Source organism: Diachasmimorpha longicaudata, chromosome 7, assembly GCF_034640455.1.
Source record: "Diachasmimorpha longicaudata isolate KC_UGA_2023 chromosome 7, iyDiaLong2, whole genome shotgun sequence".
Lineage (NCBI taxonomy): Eukaryota > Metazoa > Arthropoda > Insecta > Hymenoptera > Braconidae > Diachasmimorpha > Diachasmimorpha longicaudata.
In genome coordinates, this window is record NC_087231.1 from 5805170 (window position 1) to 5824046 (window position 18877).

The following is an 18877-nucleotide window of genomic DNA, read 5'->3' on the forward strand; positions in this document are numbered from 1 at the left end:
TTGTCGGCCATCTTGCGGCACTAACCTCTACCGCCTTCTCCGTTCATGACGAATCGTCTTCAGATGTCACTAGCGTTTTCTTCCACTTCACCATGTGGTCATGCGCAGAAATTCTTTCTATATAGGCTGAAAAATATGTGAAGATGGCTTCTGCTTCGGTAAGTGTCAATACAAATTATTTTATTTTTATCTCGTTTCTGGCATGAGCTATTTCCTGTATGTATTATTGCAACTGGGGTTCAAGGCAGTTGGATAATGTCTGTGCAATTTTTTATCAACGATTTCACAATTGCACGATTTCTCCATCACCATATGATTGTGAAGGACAGCCCTGTCACTCACATAAGACGTGTCAAATCGTAGAAACAGTGAACTATCAATTTCAAGAAAATCATTAATAAATTCCACAATTTATAGATACTAAATCATTCAGGGGGATTATGCATGTGTTGAATGGAATGTTTTGGGAATTGGTGGAGGTTGCTGTCATTTTTTGGATGATGTTTGCGTGACTTTCAGGTACCACTACTGATGGATGACGATACTATTGGATTTGGTGAGGAGGATGATATCCGGAGTGGAAAACTCAAGTTAGATTTTTTTTTTATTTCTCATAAATTAGAATTATAGTTCGAGGTACTTGGAGAATAAATCATTATTGTTTTTTCAGGCATCCTTATGTCACTTTTTTCCACCTGGCATTCAGAATAACAGGGATAGTAACCTACATGCTGTGCGAATGGTTTTCCGACAGTTTTATAGCAAGTTTTGTGACAGTAATTTTATTACTATCCATGGACTTCTGGACAGTGAAGAATATCACGGGAAGATTGATGGTGGGACTCAGATGGTGGAATTACGTAGACGATAACGGCAATAGCCACTGGGTCTTCGAGTCAAGAAAGGTTGAAATAATTCACATAAATTTTCACTGTAATTCAATATCGTTTTACAACCTCGTGCATTCTGTACCCCAGAGGTTGAAGGCTCTGAGGGTAAATTTCCTTTTTAAATTCTTGCCTCCTTTTCCTGGATTCACGGAGCTTGGTTTAATTTTTTTTTCACACCTGTGTGGTGCATAATGCATACAATGAACCGTAAATAATTCTATGAATAAATTTTCGTGAATGTCCATTCAATTTGAAATGATGATAATGATTGTTTATGTTGAAACTGCAATGTGCCCCTTGTTTCAGGGTTCACAGCAGAATCGCATAAATCCATCGGAGTCGAGAATTTTTTGGCTAGCTCTGATTCTCTGTCCAATGCTCTGGAGTATTTTCTTCATAGTGGCACTTTTTGGATTGAAATTCAAGTGGTTACTGCTCGTTTGCATTGCTCTGATACTCAGTGGATCGAATCTCTATGGATACGTTAAGTGTAAAATGGGGAAAGATCAGAGTATGTCAACAGCAACGAGTGACTTTTTAAAGCGACAAGTTATGCAAAATGTCATGGCCTCGATGATGACCAAGAGCCCACCAACAACGACCCCCGGAGGACAACAGCCCAATATCATTTAATTAACTTCGCCATTTGTGATACTCCTGTCATGAGTCATTATTTAATTTGCAATTTTTTTTTGTACATACTATTTCTAAGTGTTTGCTCCTGTCACGATACGTTTTGTAACCAGGTTTTGACTGATTTCATGAATAATTGTCTGGATCGCTGCTGATGTTCTGTTCACAAGGATGTAGGAGGAAATTTTATGTTCCAAATAAATGATAAACAATAAAAATTTACATTGTTAGTTTCTATTCTATGCCACCAGGCAATACATAATGTACATGGTATTTCTCCTTGTCCATTGAATCATCCTATTCCACAATAATTATTATTCCGTTTTTTTATCTCTCATTTGTTTGTAATAATCAATTAGTAACATTGTATTTACTATTTTTTTTCTGCCTCAGCCTGTTGTATTCTTTCTGGCAAGAAAGTATCACAAAATAATTTCCCATTATCTCAACGTTCTTCAGTATTTGACATAATTTCATTTTTTCCCCATTAAATTTTTTTCTCCTCTCAAGTGAATTTATTTCGTTTTTTACCGAATCATGCTATCACTGTACATGTTATTAAATGCTGCCTATTTCATTTGGAAAAAGATTTGTATAGGCTAACGATGGTTTATGGACATGCAGTGACATGTCAGAGTACCGAAGGTAAATATCGTGCGGTTTTTTTAAAAACAAGAATACAACAAACCACTAACTTCTATACATTCTGTTTTTTACTCTTCTTTTTTCGCTATCGATTCGAAAAAATTACGATGTAAAATTATTCAAAATATGCACTGAAATATGTTCTTATTTAAGGTACAAAAATTCAGTAACGTTAATAATTTACATACTAAATGATACATTCATAACGAGAAAGTTCATTTCGCTTAAAAAAAATTAATCTGATACAACTTTTTTACGCATTTATATTCGTTGAGAAATGGAACAGTTAGAATTTGTCTTCAGCAACTATAATAACAATAATATTTGTGTCTTCTGACGATAAATTTTTTAATGCAACACGATTCTGAGATGTTTAATAGATAGCTCGAGACTCAATGTAATGAAAAATTTGCTGAACATGACATGTTAAATAAAGAGGATTGAAATTGTTGCTTAGAAAGATTTAAAATCCTCCGGTAATGTGACAATTCATGGAACTTACAATTATCAGAGGATTTTAAGAATACCAGTACGGGTTGGAATGTATAAACTTTCACTTACTTATTCAAATGAAATAATTAAATAATTTATTAAGTTGCGCGGGAGAAAAAGATCCTTTCAATTAATGTTGAAAATAAATTTCCAAAGCAACAATTTCATTGACGCAACGTGGATTTTGTTATTAAATAATTAATATAGTTATAATACCACAAACAAATAATATATCGAAATACAAATAAAAGAAATTAAGTAATGAAAAATTTGAGGGATTAAAAAAATAATTTTTCTAATAAATCAGTGAATTGTCTAGCTGCACATTAATAGACGGCTTCCGATTTCCTCGAAATCTAAAAACTAAATTTCCTCTTCTTTCTTCTTAAGTCACGTAGCATATTAAATGCAGTATTTTTCTTTTCATAAAAAATATGTAAAAAAGATCATTTTATTAAATATAAAAAATTGTTTTAAATAAAACTAGACGTCACGAGTCAAATTGGGTGAGACGAGGGGCAGGGGGAGGGAGGAGACGGATTGAAAATAAATGTACCTGTCATTTTTTTGTATCATTTTTCCATTCAACGCCTCGAACACTCACAATCCTGGATAGACTGTCAAAATATGCGCACGTTCGTGATTTTTCATTGTAGATTCTTCATTTTCATATTTTTAGAATAAATGCTTATTACTTATTCGTGTTCGATTCTACCCAATGACAGACGGTGCATTTATGTACACATAATCGCAAATTCCCGGCCCTTGTGATTCCGCTTAAAGTTTTTTTTCTTACTCTTTAAAAATAGGTACGATCTTCAATTATAGCACAAGTCTTATATAGGGCAATATTAAATTACGGTCATAAATGAGTGAAATTTCAATGGAAGTATTTCATTGGATCATGGGAGAAAAATAAATTTCAATGTACAACTCTTTTAATCTCAAGCGTTTTGTTTAAAAAGCATCACCAAGCCAATTTCAGGAAATAATTTCTGATGCAATGAGTAACGTATAATCTCGAGTACGTGAAATTCCTTGGGTAATTTGAATGTCAATAGCCCATTGAAATACCAGCAATAAACTAACGATATAAATTTCAAAAACTGGGGAATATAAATGAGTATTTATTTATTGTCCGTACAGGCTAAAGGATTTTAAAAATGTTTTTAATATTATTTTGAAATATTTAATGGGTTTAAAGATTTTTTTTATTTCTTCTCGTTTTATTTTTACTCTCGAATATCAAAAGATCTAGGATTGGTAATTCCTGTAATTGGATTGGCATTAAAAGTAATGGTCAGGTCACTAAGACAATGAACAAGTTTTCTTCTTCTTTTACTTCACTTCGACATACCGTGTATCGATCGTATATATTTTTAGTTTTTTTTTTCATCGAATAAAGTAATGAATAATTAAGGAAGGGTATGTAAGTGATTAGTTAACGTCGGAGCTTTGTACATTGCGGTATAAGGGCCACAGGAGAACATTGCGTGCATTTTAACATACAGTGCTCTTATCCGAATTATTTTCTTTTCACAGACATGTGCTGCGCTCAGTATGGAATTTTCATTCCATTACATACATAATAGGCACCGTTCACGTTCATTCATTCAAGTTCGCATTTTGTTTTTTTTGTTTCATCGGTTCAAACCTAATGGCATTAAAATCTCTTAATCTCTAAACTTACAACGTCCTTATCGCTAGGTAATTTTTTTTAATGGTAGTGTAATCAGAATTGTTTCCAATCGATATGTTCGTTCTTCGCAACGATTGGAAAGAATGTAGCATTTGATAATTGTCATTTTTGGCAGTACGTAATTTAAAAAAATGTTCTTTTACATGTCAGTGAGCGGAAATTTTCATTACTCTGACGTTGTTCAATTATAAAGATTCCCTGAAAAAACGGAACAGGGATTGTCAGATACACATTGATTTGAGGATACTTGATAATTGCCACTATTTGGCAATATTCTCTCTTGTATTTTTCCTCTTCGTAGAGCATAGTACGAGCGCTGGATTGAGTCTATTCTTTCATTTTGCAATTCTTCACTGTATTCAAGCATTCTTACCGTGGGTAAGTACTTTTCTAGTTGTAAATTTTCTTCACGTGGCAGAATGCTTATAAATAGTTTTTGTTATCAAGTTTTTTCTCTTCTCTCGCTAGAAGTCAAATGTAATTGGTGGAAAAAACGGCACAACGGGTATGAGGACGTAGATTAAAAGTTGGATAATAGTTATCAACGTCAGCCTACCTTAAAATTAATAGCGCGTTACATTAGATGCGCGTGTAATTGTTTCTCATGAAATTTTCGCATAATTCCATTTTTTCCATTTTTTTTCCGGTTCAAGCAGAGACTTCGAAATTGCAATAATGATTTTTTATATTCCGATATGTTCCAACTCGATTGACATTCAGACACATAATACCACTGAGTCTTTCTGCCATTTTCATCTAATTTAATGCATTTACAATAAATGATTGTGACGTTATTCGTAACTCAGAAGAAATATTTAAGACGGATGTGATTTTTTATGTTTTTCTGTATTTTTTTGCTCGGAAAAAATCGTAAGACGCATATTAAAACTGAAAATACCACGTGACGTCGTATTGTATAACAACGGATTTTGCATTTTGAAATCGACAGACACGTACTCCAAATGGCAGTCTTAATTCGGCATTAATAATCAACCGATTTCTCTTTTTAAACTAATTGGAAATATTTTTTGTGCTATTTTTAATTAATTTTTGTCCTAGTAAATTGTTAATTTGAGTAAAAATTTTTCCTACAGCGTTATTCTTCGAAACCCCTACAAATGAGTGAGAATGAAAATTTCCATTTGGTAATTGCGAGCTGCCGGAAAATCACACGAGCAATAGACAATACTTATTTTCATTACCCATTTTCTTGTTTTTCTTTTCTATTCTCATTACAACCATTAGCCGTCTGACACTGCAAAATACAGCAGTTAAAAAACGCTATAACTACCATTCACTCATTGTCTCTCCTAGCGAGTTAGCAAAACACAACGATTATGCCGGTAAATGTGCTGCTTTGCGTGAGGGGAGTGGGTGGGGGACATCACTCAGAGATGAAGCTCGATATTTATTTAATCAGGAGTGATTTTCAATTGTTGTCCTGTCCTTTTCAGATTTTCGCTGAATTTTTATCTGTTCAAACACGTCGAACTTTTGCCCGTTCTCCAGTGCTCTCCCTGCTCCTAATATGGCGCTCACCCCGATCTCTCGTTGGTTCTCTGAACTCGCGTGTTTCTGGTTGTCAGTTGGCGTAATGATCGAATGATCCTAAATATTCCAAACTGGCACGATAGCAAAACTGATATTGGTCCTGAAAATACAAATGGAAACGATTAATATGTATTTATGAGCAACGTCTTTCCTCTGAAGATGTACAATACTGAAATCAATTTTTTCCCAGAAATTAATTGCATTTTATTTTTACTTTGATATTGCAGTCACGAAAAAAAATGTACGAAACCTTTAACAATTTTAAGGAAAATACCACCAAATCGATCTGAGACTATTATTCGACCTGTTTTTTGAATGGCTTATTTACTTATTATAAGAGAAATAACATTTACCTCAGTTTGAACCATAGCAGGACGCTGTGTACGAAGTATCCTAACAGTTTGGAAGATATCGACGACTCCCTCATACTGCATACGCTCGAGAACAATGCTGAGTGTGATAAAAACACCGGTTCTTCCAACACCAGCACTGCAATGCACAGTAATAGGACCGTCCTGTCCAAACTGTTCTTTAGTTTTATGCACTTGTCCAATGAAATCAATAAAACCATCACCCGACTTTGGTACACCCTGCTCTGGCCAATCGATAAATTGAAATTGTCTGACAGTACGACTAGCACCATCACGTGCATCAGTCACTTTAAATTCTCTCAGTATATACTGGGGCATGTTGTATTCCGCTATTGGATCGACAACAAAACACTGATAGCGAATTGAACGATCAGACGGCCAATACTGATGACACTTTTCCCTTCCCATTTCTTTCAATTTAGTAAGCATAACTACTATTGTTGAATTATGCTCCCAAAGCATACGCCAAAAATCATCAGTTGTATCGTTCAACGGTCCCTGAGTGGCAATATATGCACCACGATAACGATAACCATCGATGAGACTTGCATTAATATAATCCGATCCCTCGATATTACGTTGTGGCTGTAGACATACTCTCGTACATTCATAAGGCAATATGTGTACCAATCGATTTTTGTGTTTATTGCATGGTAAATTAGCCGAAATAAATCGAGTTGAATCTGCCTTAATATTTGATAATTTTTTAAATTCAAGCTCCATACCAGTGATATTATCCAATTCAGGTTGCATAAGTTTTTGTATATGGGAATGTAAATTACGCGCTGGTACCTCGGTATTTCCACATATCACTGCCTCAAAAAGTGCATCATGAATGAATATGTACTGATCCTCAGTCTGTACCATGTAATTACGTTGAGCACGTAGACACGTTACGTGACCATAAATATCAATCATTTTTTCATGTTTTATTCTCTCCAGCATGGAATCAATAACGATGAAACAACCAGTTCTACCGACACCAGCACTGCAATGAACAACGAGGGGTCCGGAATCTGGTACATTGAGAGTTCTAACACGACGTAAAAATTGAAGGAATGGAGCTGGATGCTCTGGTACACCGTGATCCGGCCAAGCTGTGAATTGTAATTGTTTAATCTCTCGTCTCTCAGAATAGCCCGATCTGCCAACTTGAAATGTTCTGATGCAATAAGTTGCTAATTCTTGGATATCACTTATCGTAATAGTCATTTGGCCGTAAGTTTCTGAGCCACGAGTCGGCCAGTATTGATCGCACTTTATTCTCGTACGCTCTTCCAATTTTGTCATCATCACAATTGTACTTGTTCGTAATTCCCAACACATTCGCCAAAAATCGGAGAATGTCTCCTGCAATGGGCCCTGGGTTGCAACATAGGCATTTTGCTTTCTATATCCATCGCAGTAATTGGCATTAATGTAATCGGATCCCGGTATTCCATCGATTGTTTGTAAAATAACTCGTGAGTGATCGTAAGCAATAACATTGGCATAACGATTTTTCGATGTATTAACTTCCATGTTAGAGTGATCCCATGTAAATTGCTGTCCTGGTTCGATTGACTCATACTCCTGACTAAATTTAAGATTGTCATTGGCCTTGAGACGTTCGATGTGATTACCAAGTTCACTGATAGGAATTGGTGGATGGGATATCATGCCGGGAGTTTGAAAGTTTAGTCGCCTCATCTCCACGGGATCTGACGGTGCATGGTTTGAGCTTATGTCTGCTGCCATGAGGGGCCTCGTGACAGCTGCCTGATCGGGTGCTTTGCACGGTTGTCTACGTCTAATTGGATGCCAAGATTACGAATATATCATAAATAGTAGTTTATAATTCATTGATTTTTCACTCATTATTGACTGGATGTACTTACTTTTTTATAACGAATAGTAGTACGAGACAAACGCTGACCATTAATGCTGCTATTATAGGACCAACTACCCATACCATACCGGGCTCTTGACCGCTGTTTGTTACGGAAATTTCTGGATTGCCATCAACTGGATTATCGGGATTTGGTCTGCTCGGTGGTTCGCCAGGTGGTACCTCTCTCATGTCCAGGGAAAGATACTCGGAGAATGGTGACGACGTATACAAGTGCTATGGGGATTGAAAAAAAAAAGAGTTTTATAAAGAGAATACGAGGTCAGTGAGAAGAATACTCTAGAGCCTTTGGAGACAATAACTTCTGGAATTAATGAAATTTCCCCCATTAAAAAAACAATAAATACCTTTTTAGGCGTATCGACAATAGCCCTCACAAATATTCTGTACTTTTTCTTGGGCTCCAATTTTTTATTTACAAAACCTCCAATCTCCTCATTGCTCCCCAAATGGAATGTATATGGAATGGCTCTGTGTGAGAATTTAGCTGCAGTATAGGGTGCTGTTTCCTTATCATGTTTGGCCCCCTTTTCCGTAATCATATCCTCAGTAAATTCATCCGGTTGTTTGTTAGCCGTAGACTTATCCTCCGGCACAACGATTAAGTAGTAATACGCAATTGGTCCATATTCCTCAGATGCTTGTGGTAAGATAACTTGTATAGTCTCTCCATTAGCAACACCATAAAAATCCGGTTTAACCATGGGTTTTGGTGCTGCCATTTGTGTTGTAACTGTTATTTTAGCTGGTGGTTTGTACGATGAGTCCGGTGGTACAGCACTAACGTTAACATTGTAAGTTGTAAATGGCTGTAGTTCATCGATTGTCGTTGCAGTTGCTTGTGGATCGAGAGTTATAACTCTACGAGGTACAATTTGCATTTGCGTTATTCCCTGAGAATCAACAAACTCCTTAACGGCATCAAAGGATACCTTGTAGTTTATGGGGTTCAGTCTTATCGGCGGTGTCCATGATAGTGTCATTGAGTGTGTTGATGTGTCAGAAGCACGTAGATTAAGGGGTACATCCTCTGGTTTAACTTTAACTGTCACTTTTTGACTAAGCCTACCCAATGTATCCATCATTCTACCCTTATATCTTGCTGCCACTGCAATAGCGTATTCAGTATCACGCTCTAAATTCTCCAAATCCGTAGCCTCAGTCATACCAACGAGCTTTTGCTTCCACTCGTCCAAATCCTCAACAGCAGTCATCGTGTAGAAAATTTTGTAGCCTATGATTTTATCACGATTTGGTACAGGCTCCCACCAAACTTCGACATTGGATTCTGATGTTGCTATTGCTCTCACATCCATGGGCGCTCGACCAATATCCTTCTCCGTTAGAATTGTTATTTTTTCCGAATAAGGACCGGCACCACGTGACGTACGAGCTCTCACGTGAAATACATATTCAGTAGCTTCCTCTAGATTAGTGAATACTGCTCTTGTTTGAGTTGTATTTCTACTTTCGATCGAACTGTGATCATTTTTCTTGTGAAATTCAACGTCGTAATGAATAATCTGACCATTTCTGTGCTCACGTTTTGGTGGATGCCAACTGACACATACAATATCAGGCGTTTGGAAGTCATATGACAGATTTGTGGGGGGTCCCGTTGGCTCACCCTCGGGACTCACCCAATATTTCACTGTTTCCTGACCTACACCATTGTCATTCTCACCAGCTACCCGAAATTCATAATGCACTCCACGCTCTACATCCTTGATTTTGTAAGTGTATTGATGAGTATTGTTTATTATTTCTTCTTTGAGTGTGTGATTTTTAATTCCATATTTTACTCTATAGCCAATTAATTGGCCGGCAGCTTGCGTTGGTGTAGCCCATTCAAGCTCAAGTGTTATTGGATCCTGTTTGCTAACTCTGGAAGAGAAAAAAAAAGTTTAGTATTTGTTAATAAAGTGTACTATTAAATTTCCAAATTGGCTTAATCAAAATGGATGGATGTAATTGCTGCAGCACTTCACGTACTTCACATTAACTTGTGGACGATTTGGTACTCCCCCGGGAGTCCTAACTTTCGCTGGAGGCGAACGATCCCCATCGCCCTTTCTGGTCAATGCTGCAACCTGTACGTGGTAGCTGGTGTCTGGCTGGAGGCCAGTAATATTGATTGCCAGTACTCCCTCTTCATGGACGTCTCGTCGTATGGGTTCGTTCAGTAAATCCTTGCCCTTTGAATAGATTTATTATACCGATATTATGCATATTTTAATGAAAATTATTGAGTTATTATTCTACCTCTTCTCTAACTTCTTGCACATGAACATGATATCCTCGAATTACGCCATTTTGGTCCTTGACACGTGGTGGCTTCCACTCGACTCTAATGGTTGTTGAATTTATGGCTGTTGCTTTGACGTCTTGAGGATTCCCTGGCACTGTAACGCAACTCAATATTAAATGACATTCAAAAATAAGACAATAACGGTGAAATCATACGCAAACACATGTACAATCATCCATCCGAGGTAAAATACTGAGTAAAAATAACAAATAAATAATATTGCCATGTAAATGGTATATATTTCTTTTTAATCTGAAAATTAAAAAAACGGTAAAATTAAACAATGGAGATAAATCCGGACCGTAATCCTGCTTGAATGGTACTAATAAATGAATAAATGATAAAAAGTATATAAATAATATGATTCGATTGAATATGAATTAGTTGAAAGCGAAGATAACACAGAATAACACGGGTCAATATTATTTTTTCTGGAAATTAAATGAAAAATGCATGGACAATGTGAAAAAACGAATCGATTCAGGATTAATCGGTTAGTACGTGAAAATAAAGATTGAATGAAAATTAAAATACACGAATTCACACTCAGACAGCACAACATATAGACAATTCGTGAAGTAGGTCACTCTCCCGAATAATTTTATATTTCCTTTAACACACACACCTACCATCTAAAAATCCCCCCATTTGAATACCAATAATTCTTTTAGTAGAATAAATACAAATCTCTTGTTTCGTTTTTCTTCTTCTTACGTTGAATATTGATAATTGAATAATGGACGATTATGTTCTCACCGACGGTAGTATTGGAGAGTCCATGATGAGAGAAAAAAATAATAATATCAGTTTATTTATCTACAAAGATGACAATATACATCCGTGATATAAATGTGAGTTATAAATAAGTGGTGTGCTTCATAACATCGCAAAAGCTGTGCCCAAATAAATAATCACAAAATCAACATAAACGTAATGATAATTTTGCGAATTGTGCTTCATTGATTGTTTTTGTTTTTTTTTCTCTTTCAATTCATAAAAAGAAATATTAACAAATTGGGTATTCTCCACTTTTCTATCCATGCTTTAGTCCTATGGAACTTGTCGAATTAATTATGATTTGGTAAATAACGTTTGCCCGTCATGGACAATCCAGTATCCGACGTATGATGAGTGGGTGCGCCGTTTATAATTTACAGAAATAATAGACGATTAGATAAATGTAAAAATAAAATAAAAAACATATTTTCTTTTCAACAGAACCAGCACTGCCACTGCCTACCTACATTTTTGTCGCGAGCAATTGAATGATAAAAAACACAGCTACTACGGTTAAACGATTTCTGCGGTATATATATAACAAATGGATAAATAATAATTATTATTTAATGATGAATTAGCAAATGAAACAATGTTAAATGCGTGATTACGTCAAAAAACAGACATTTTGGGATTTAAACAAATGAATAACAATCGCTTTTTTGCTGTGCATTTTTATGATACTTTGTACACACACAAACGTGTTTTGAAAAAATTGTTACAATTGTTTGGCTAGCTAAAATAACAACTTATAATTGCTTTAATATTTGAAAATTATATAGATAAAGAATTATGAAAATAAAAATTACGAGAACAACAAAAAAAAATCGCGAGCTCCAGCATTTTACGGTGGCCGAACTTGCTTCCTGCTGCCTCTTCGGAAGTATGCAAAAAAATTATTCATTTTTTTTCCTCATTTGTCCTAGCGAGACGGGTACATAATTATTCCACTCGAGGTGAGTTAAACAAAAAAATATTACATCACGGTTTTTCATCAAGGGAATTACTTCTCTTTTAAACAAGGTTATCTTAAAAAATATCGTTAATGAACTCGATGGTTTTTCAAGGTAGAATGGATACTCACTTTTGACAGCTGCGCCCCACATTGTCGCCAAAAAAGTGGGAAAACAAAAAACTCGTAAAATTTCGTGTCAATTTCTGACGTACATGAATTAATTTACAAAATTTTTTTATTAGTTTAAGAAGAGGTAATTTATGGTATTAAAAAATTCTCGGGTAGCATCTACTCGTTTTTCGTTATATCACTCGGAATTATTCTTCCATTCACTCTGCATTCGCTCGTTTTTTCTTTGCATGCATTGTTTTACTCGGTTTACAAACATTCACACTTCATGCAATTGATGTGGGATTAATTGAAAACAAACAAGTTATTTCTCCTCCAACATCGCCGGTCATCCAGTCGCCTGGGTGCTCGCATTCACGGCGTTTGTATTTCACTAATCTGTAGTTTAAAAAAAATGATATCTCATCCATACACAATCATACTTCAGCTCATTCTCGCCATGGACAAAAAATGACAATTTATTGGAGATAAAGAAAATTATTCATCATCAATAATCGGTCTGTTAATAACTAAATAATAGCAAATAATGTAAATTAAAATACAAGACATGGTTCTCTCAGTTTGCGGTTGGTCACAGAGAGGCGGGAGACGTGAGAATATTTTTCAATTTTTCTTAATTCTTTCATTTAAATTATTTATTTTCTCTTTTTCCATTTTAGCATGCGCAATCACTACTCCAAATATAATGTAACTAAAGGCTCATGTCCATGCGTCTTGAATTATGGGAGATCAGTATGAAAAAATTGAGATGTAAAAATAAATTGATTGATGCTCAAGAAATACATATTTCGATAAAATTCAACAACTCCTCTACAATCAGTTGTTACAATACGTGATCAATTATTAATAGAATAGTAATGACGTGGAATGGTAAAGATATTTTCCTCCTTAATTCCAGACGCATCAAAAGAAGACCTATGTTATGCTTACAAACAAAAATTTGTAAAAAATATTAAAACGAGGGATTAAAAATATGACAACGTTTAAGGATTCTGAGGCAAACGAAAAGATGACGGGATGAGTAGCAACGAATCAATGATCAGAGTGGGAAGTCGAAAAAACCCGAGAAACACGCTGGAATCGCGTTATCACTCGCACATCAATTTTCAATGTGATGTGCCATTGAGGATTGTCAAAGTGAGATTGCAATACATAAAAAAAAAACGTACTTTTCACACCGTTGAAAAGTTATCGACAAGCAGTCGTTAGATATGGTGTGGGGCGTGTGGAAAATTGGGAAGAATTCGTAGTCTGGGGCGAGCTCCATTCTATTTGTTTATTTATTTACATCTCATCTTCGAGTCTGACGAGATATTGGTATTTATGCACCCCTCGCTCGCTTTTACTCACATACCAGTGACGAAACACCCTTTCGATGAATTCTATATTATATCATCTATATGAATTCTATATTCCTTTCAAATTGTCTGTACAAATCGCAGCGATACTTCGTAATTGGCTAGCATTTTTTTTCCACTACTGGCCTTCAAAATATTGTGATATATAACATGTGTATCATTGGCGTAACTAAAAAAATTCGGGCAGACAGTACCATGCGTACATTACTTGGGTATTGGTGATATACGTCGACAATAAATCAATATAAAAAATAAAATGAGAAAAAAATAGTTCATTGACTCCAATATCACAAACATAAGCCGAAACCCTCGTGGGGGTGAATTAATATTTTGCAGCTACTAAAACCTGCCAGTCCAACTTTACAATACCTGTCAATTACATTAACGTGAATAACAAAAATGGAAATGAAAAGAAAAAAATAGAAGATTTTATAGACAAACTGAAATTGTTAATACTCTAGATCGCGCAAGACGTGGTAAAAATACAGATGCGCAGTCGCTTTATATGATCAACATCATTATATATAGTATATATATGTTAATGCACAAGATATGTGTAAGGTGAAGTAAAGGCATTATATATATATACGTACGATGGAATTATTAAAATTATCTGATAACTTACAGACAGATGATGAAAAAACTGGTCGAGTCCCATGCACAGAGCAGTTTGTTACGGCAAAAATGTATTCGTTCAAATAACCTTAATGTGTGATTAACATTCCAATATATTTATCCAATATTTGTCATTAACTCTGTAGTTCTTTATAATGTAAAAAACGAAGCATTGGTAAAAAGGTGATTTCACTTTTATACAGTTGGTGATTTAAAACGACAATAAAAAATTTTCATCGTCCAAATAAAAGTGGTGCTTACGACAAAATTGATATTGCTCCACACAAAATTTCTAATGAAATTACGTATAAGTGAGAATAAATGGCTGGTGAGGGGAAATATTTCACCGCCATACACATTAAAAAAAAAACAACATAATACAATTAAGCATCATGTCCTCTACCGTTTTAGAGGAGAGACGCTGTGTGCTTGGACCACCTCAAAAATTCATTTATACAGCAGTAAATATCGTATAAACGTCGGTACAAGAGTGTACCGTACGTATTAAAAACATGTTAAGATTCTGTAGAAATCAATTGTATTGGTATTCAAATGTACCTAAAGTTATCACTTCGGGAGATGAATGAAAAAAAAAGTGTTGAAAAAAAAAATTCTATTCCTTCTGTCGAGATAAGAACGTACGATGTTCCCCCTTTCCATCACCAATGAATCTCCCTCTCGATTCAACCGATATTTATTATTCTCCTTCGATATATAATATTTCACCCTCGATTTTGCAATCCCCTCTCATCCCCTCCCACAGTCCCCACCTTTTATATTCCCCAAAGCGATATATATATATACTTTCAAGCGACCCTTCTCCTTAGTCTTCCTCTTCATTGGTTTCCACTCCTTATACGTACTTTTTTCTCTCCTACGTCCACAGATATATATGTATTATTTGTTCGTTTTAACATCTGACCTCTTTTTTTTTTATTTCTGCACTCACGCACTCATTCACACGCCCGGCCGCACATCTGACGCACTCCGGAGGGCTCTTCTCGCATACCAAAAGTTTTATAGCCGAACAAAAAAAAAATAATGATAATATTTGTGCGAGTATAGCCACCAGAGTGTGTCAGTTATGAGGACGAGGTCTCGTCTGAGACGATATTAGGGTGCGTCTTAGGGTGCTTTCAGTGCTTACTGGTGCTCGACACGTTTATTAAATATTGTGCGTGAACTATTCCGTTATCCGTGAGATTATATACGCAATAAAATTGGTGAATAAACATACTAGGATTGCTGCAATATATTTTTTGTTTAAATAAATGGACTGTTAAGATTAGCCATTAAGGCTAAAGTCGCAGCCGGTCCACGTATGTTTATGCACTTGTGCTTAAATGTGGGGGTGCTATGATGCTCCCACCAAAAAGTGATTGCAGTGCCCGTACGCAATAGTGTGGTATTAATTTGGTGCTTTTCACACAGTGCAAGCTTATGATCTTACGATGAGGGTGCTTTCAGCGGTGCTTTATTAAATTGTTTCTCTCTTCGCCGAGTCTGCATTGGATTGATCATTTTTTTTATCTCATTCGTCGTATTTATATCCGAGGGAAATTTGATTTTTTTGACTAACAAGTTCTTCGAAGTTGAATTGGAATACTTTGATGGTTCATCAGTGTGGAAATGGAAATGGGAGATTTTCAGGATGGGATATACGGTCTGTTCCAATGTAATTGTCATTTCACTTGATGAATTCTCTTGATTATCAAGAGACGAAGATGTAACCGCCAAAAATGTACATGATCTACTGTTCGACTGCGCGTTAGTGCGTGAAGAGTGATTTCGTGTTATGAATAATGAAAAAAAAATTGATATTTTTTTTTATTCCGTCGTCAAAGGAAATCCGGACGACATGCGAGACCGGTAAAGTGGAACACGGGATAAGGATTTTTCATTTTTCGTATTATTTTTTATTGTCTTTGAAAAAGTAAAGCAAAATGTCCCGTGCATCGGCATGCCATTCATAGGGATTGGGATATATTTGTAAATAAAATGAGAACGAGTTGGGAGATATTTCTTAAATCGACTCTTGAAGTTGAGAAATCGATTGGGGTGAAAAATAGGGGGGGGGAGGGAATGTGTGTATCCCGGCAGACTCGGCCCAGTTTGTCGACGATGAACTAGCGGGTGTTTGGTGTAGGGATGCACAAGACCACGGTATTAGTATAGATGGGTCAACAGAGGGGCTGATAGACTCTCCTTTATTTTCAGATGAAAAATATTGAGAGTCGCGATTATCGAGGGTGAGCGGGGGAAAAGGGGGTTTGGTCATCCGAGGGATTTTTAAACAAACGTAATCATGCTCTAACATGTGCAAACGATAGAACTAAATTTCAACTAAAGACAGTAGAGCTTTATATCAGAGAAATAGAAATATATATTGTGTTATATTTGAAAAAGATGGTAAATTTTTTTAATCAATTTTTCTGTTTTTCTTTCTGTGCGAGAGTCACATGCCAGTGTTATGATATTATGTATCTCTATGGAAATGTTTGGTATGAGGCAGCAGATTGTTGTCTTTTGTTGGCAATTAATTTAAAATTCGCTTTGGAATTCACGATTTTTCGTTAACGATTCAATCAAATAATTCGGGACAATAAAAATATCTAATTGCCAGTTTTGAGACAACTCACTACTAAATGTCATTGTCATTTTATGTGCCAAGAATGAGTGAACGAATTTGGGGAAAGGTCATGAGTATAGTTTTTTCTGAGCCACTTCAGTCATCAGAAAAATTGTGAAAATAATAGCATAGAAAGTTTTAATGTAATGGGTAGTTATCAAGTTATTATTTTCAAGTGTAAATAATTCTTAATTACTAGCTGTTATGAAAACCTGGAATACATCCTCCTGCAAATGCATTAAGGAAAAGACAGAAAACACGTGAGCATTCATTAGCGTGTTTAGAATCAATTTCCTCATTTTTTTGTAATTCTTTTTAATTAATTGAAAAACATATACGAAATTAAATGTAAAAATTAGAGAACATAAAATATCACGAATCACGAGCACAAAGAATAGAGAGGCACCTGAAAAAATTTTGTTAGAAATAAAAAAAAAATGCCTCTTTCCACAATTCATTAGCTGAATTCAAATTAATCAACAAAATGATATTCATCAGCATCCGACAAAATCCGTGGGCTCCGGTTGGACCTGAAAAAAAATTCTAGACGCATACCATTGGGGACGAGGTGCTTTTATAAAAAAATGAAAAGTCCTAAAAAAAAATAACGCAATTCAACCGTCCCTCGTCGTCCTGGTTTCGATGCATGCATTCCAACATAAAATGTATAAAAATAAAATAAATTGAAAAGTACAACGTAAAAATTCAAATAAACCTTTTTACCGAACGCACTACCAAAGGACGAGGGCTCTTATGAAATTAACCGGATTCCTCGTTCCTGTGGTTCGACGCTATCAACATTCCAAAAATATAAAATCTCGCCAGCCAACAATATTGGCCCCACTACTGTTATTTTTTTTCTCCAAAATTTAATACATCGAATAACCAATTCGTGTGAATATCACGCGATACATTTCGTTTCTCTGCGGTCACGATGGTTTGGACTGAAAAAAATCGTAATTTCTAGAATTTCATTCAATTTAATCCGGATTTTCGTCTCTCATGCCAAACATTTTATCATCATTATTTGCAGGATGGTTTGAATCGTTTATCTATTCTGTCAGTATTTTATTGGTGGCATTTTATCTTCACGTACTGTATGGAAAGTATTTTGAAAATCTCATCGTAAATAATCAACTACATGTTTAGGGAGTGTCAATTATGTAGACGAACGTATCTCTGAATTACTGAATAGTAATATATGGTGTTATTGTGTGATGGTGGTATGGAACGAAGGAAAGAGAGGAATAATTGACATGGCAGTTAGTGTTTTAAGATATCATCTGAAAATATATTCACCGAAAAATCCAAAGTCATTTTTAACTTCAGCCCCGACAGAATCTTGAATAACTGATGAAAAAAGTTATTTACATGTTCGTTATCGTGTGGCGGGCTTTTATATTTTTGGCTCACATGAAATCTTGGAAATACATCGCTGTTTTGGAATACTTTGGCTGAAACTCCAGTGAGATTGATCCATTATATTAATAACACATTGTTAATTAAGTTGCTGATAATAATTATGGATGAACAATCTCATCTGTACATATTTATACCCTTCCCACCAGACAAATCAAATGGAAATAAAAAATAAAACCAGTTTGTTCACTTCATCAATAGATACATACCGTCCTCGTAGGTTCTGACAGTGATAGGATAACTCGGTGGCCCATCACCTACGCTGGTTCCAGCAGCCACCCAGATACGATATGTCGTCCATTTTTTCAGCTCGTCCAATGTGAATTTGGTGTCACTGAGTCTGATAAGACGGGCCTCCGAATCAGAACGCCCTGTTTCCACCACCTGAAGTTTGTAGTAAGCGATCTTTCCATTGGTGCTTTCATTTGGCGGTGGTTCCCATGATACTTCAATGGCAGTTGTGCTGATCGCTCGTCCAGTTACATTCCGAGGCGGAGCCCCGGGTACTGTATAACACT

The 18877-nt window shown here is 35.6% G+C and overlaps 2 protein-coding genes across 8 annotated transcripts in view; one reads left to right on the top strand and one right to left on the bottom strand.

Moving 5' to 3' along the window:
* The first annotated feature begins 5 nt into the window (after nucleotides 1–5).
* Nucleotides 6–1745, top strand: LOC135164486 (uncharacterized Golgi apparatus membrane protein-like protein CG5021). Of its 4 annotated transcripts, none has more exons than XM_064124882.1 (4): nucleotides 6–158; nucleotides 520–590; nucleotides 671–905; nucleotides 1197–1745. In XM_064124882.1, exons 1-4 carry the CDS (start codon nucleotides 144–146, stop codon nucleotides 1521–1523), a joined length of 648 nt encoding a protein of 215 aa, XP_063980952.1. In that variant the 5' UTR covers nucleotides 6–143; the 3' UTR covers nucleotides 1524–1745. The 4 variants fall into 4 exon arrangements, with proteins under 4 accessions (XP_063980952.1, XP_063980953.1, XP_063980955.1 ...); XM_064124883.1 differs by having other exon boundaries at nucleotides 1206–1745; XM_064124885.1 differs by having other exon boundaries at nucleotides 1209–1745.
* Nucleotides 1560–18877, bottom strand: part of LOC135164484 (tyrosine-protein phosphatase Lar) — a 284343-nt gene continuing 267025 nt past the window's right edge. For 3 of the 4 annotated variants that reach the window (XM_064124877.1, XM_064124878.1, XM_064124876.1), the window contains 7 exons: nucleotides 18569–18865; nucleotides 10432–10571; nucleotides 10162–10364; nucleotides 8517–10053; nucleotides 8159–8385; nucleotides 6264–8070; nucleotides 1560–6010 (listed from right to left, as the gene is read on the bottom strand). In XM_064124877.1, coding sequence (XP_063980947.1) covers nucleotides 5942–6010; nucleotides 6264–8070; nucleotides 8159–8385; nucleotides 8517–10053; nucleotides 10162–10364; nucleotides 10432–10571; nucleotides 18569–18865 — 4280 coding nt within the window. In that variant the 3' untranslated portion in view covers nucleotides 1560–5941. The remainder of the gene's footprint in view (nucleotides 6011–6263; nucleotides 8071–8158; nucleotides 8386–8516; nucleotides 10054–10161; nucleotides 10365–10431; nucleotides 10572–18568; nucleotides 18866–18877) is intronic. The other variant, XM_064124879.1, reaches the window with a different exon arrangement.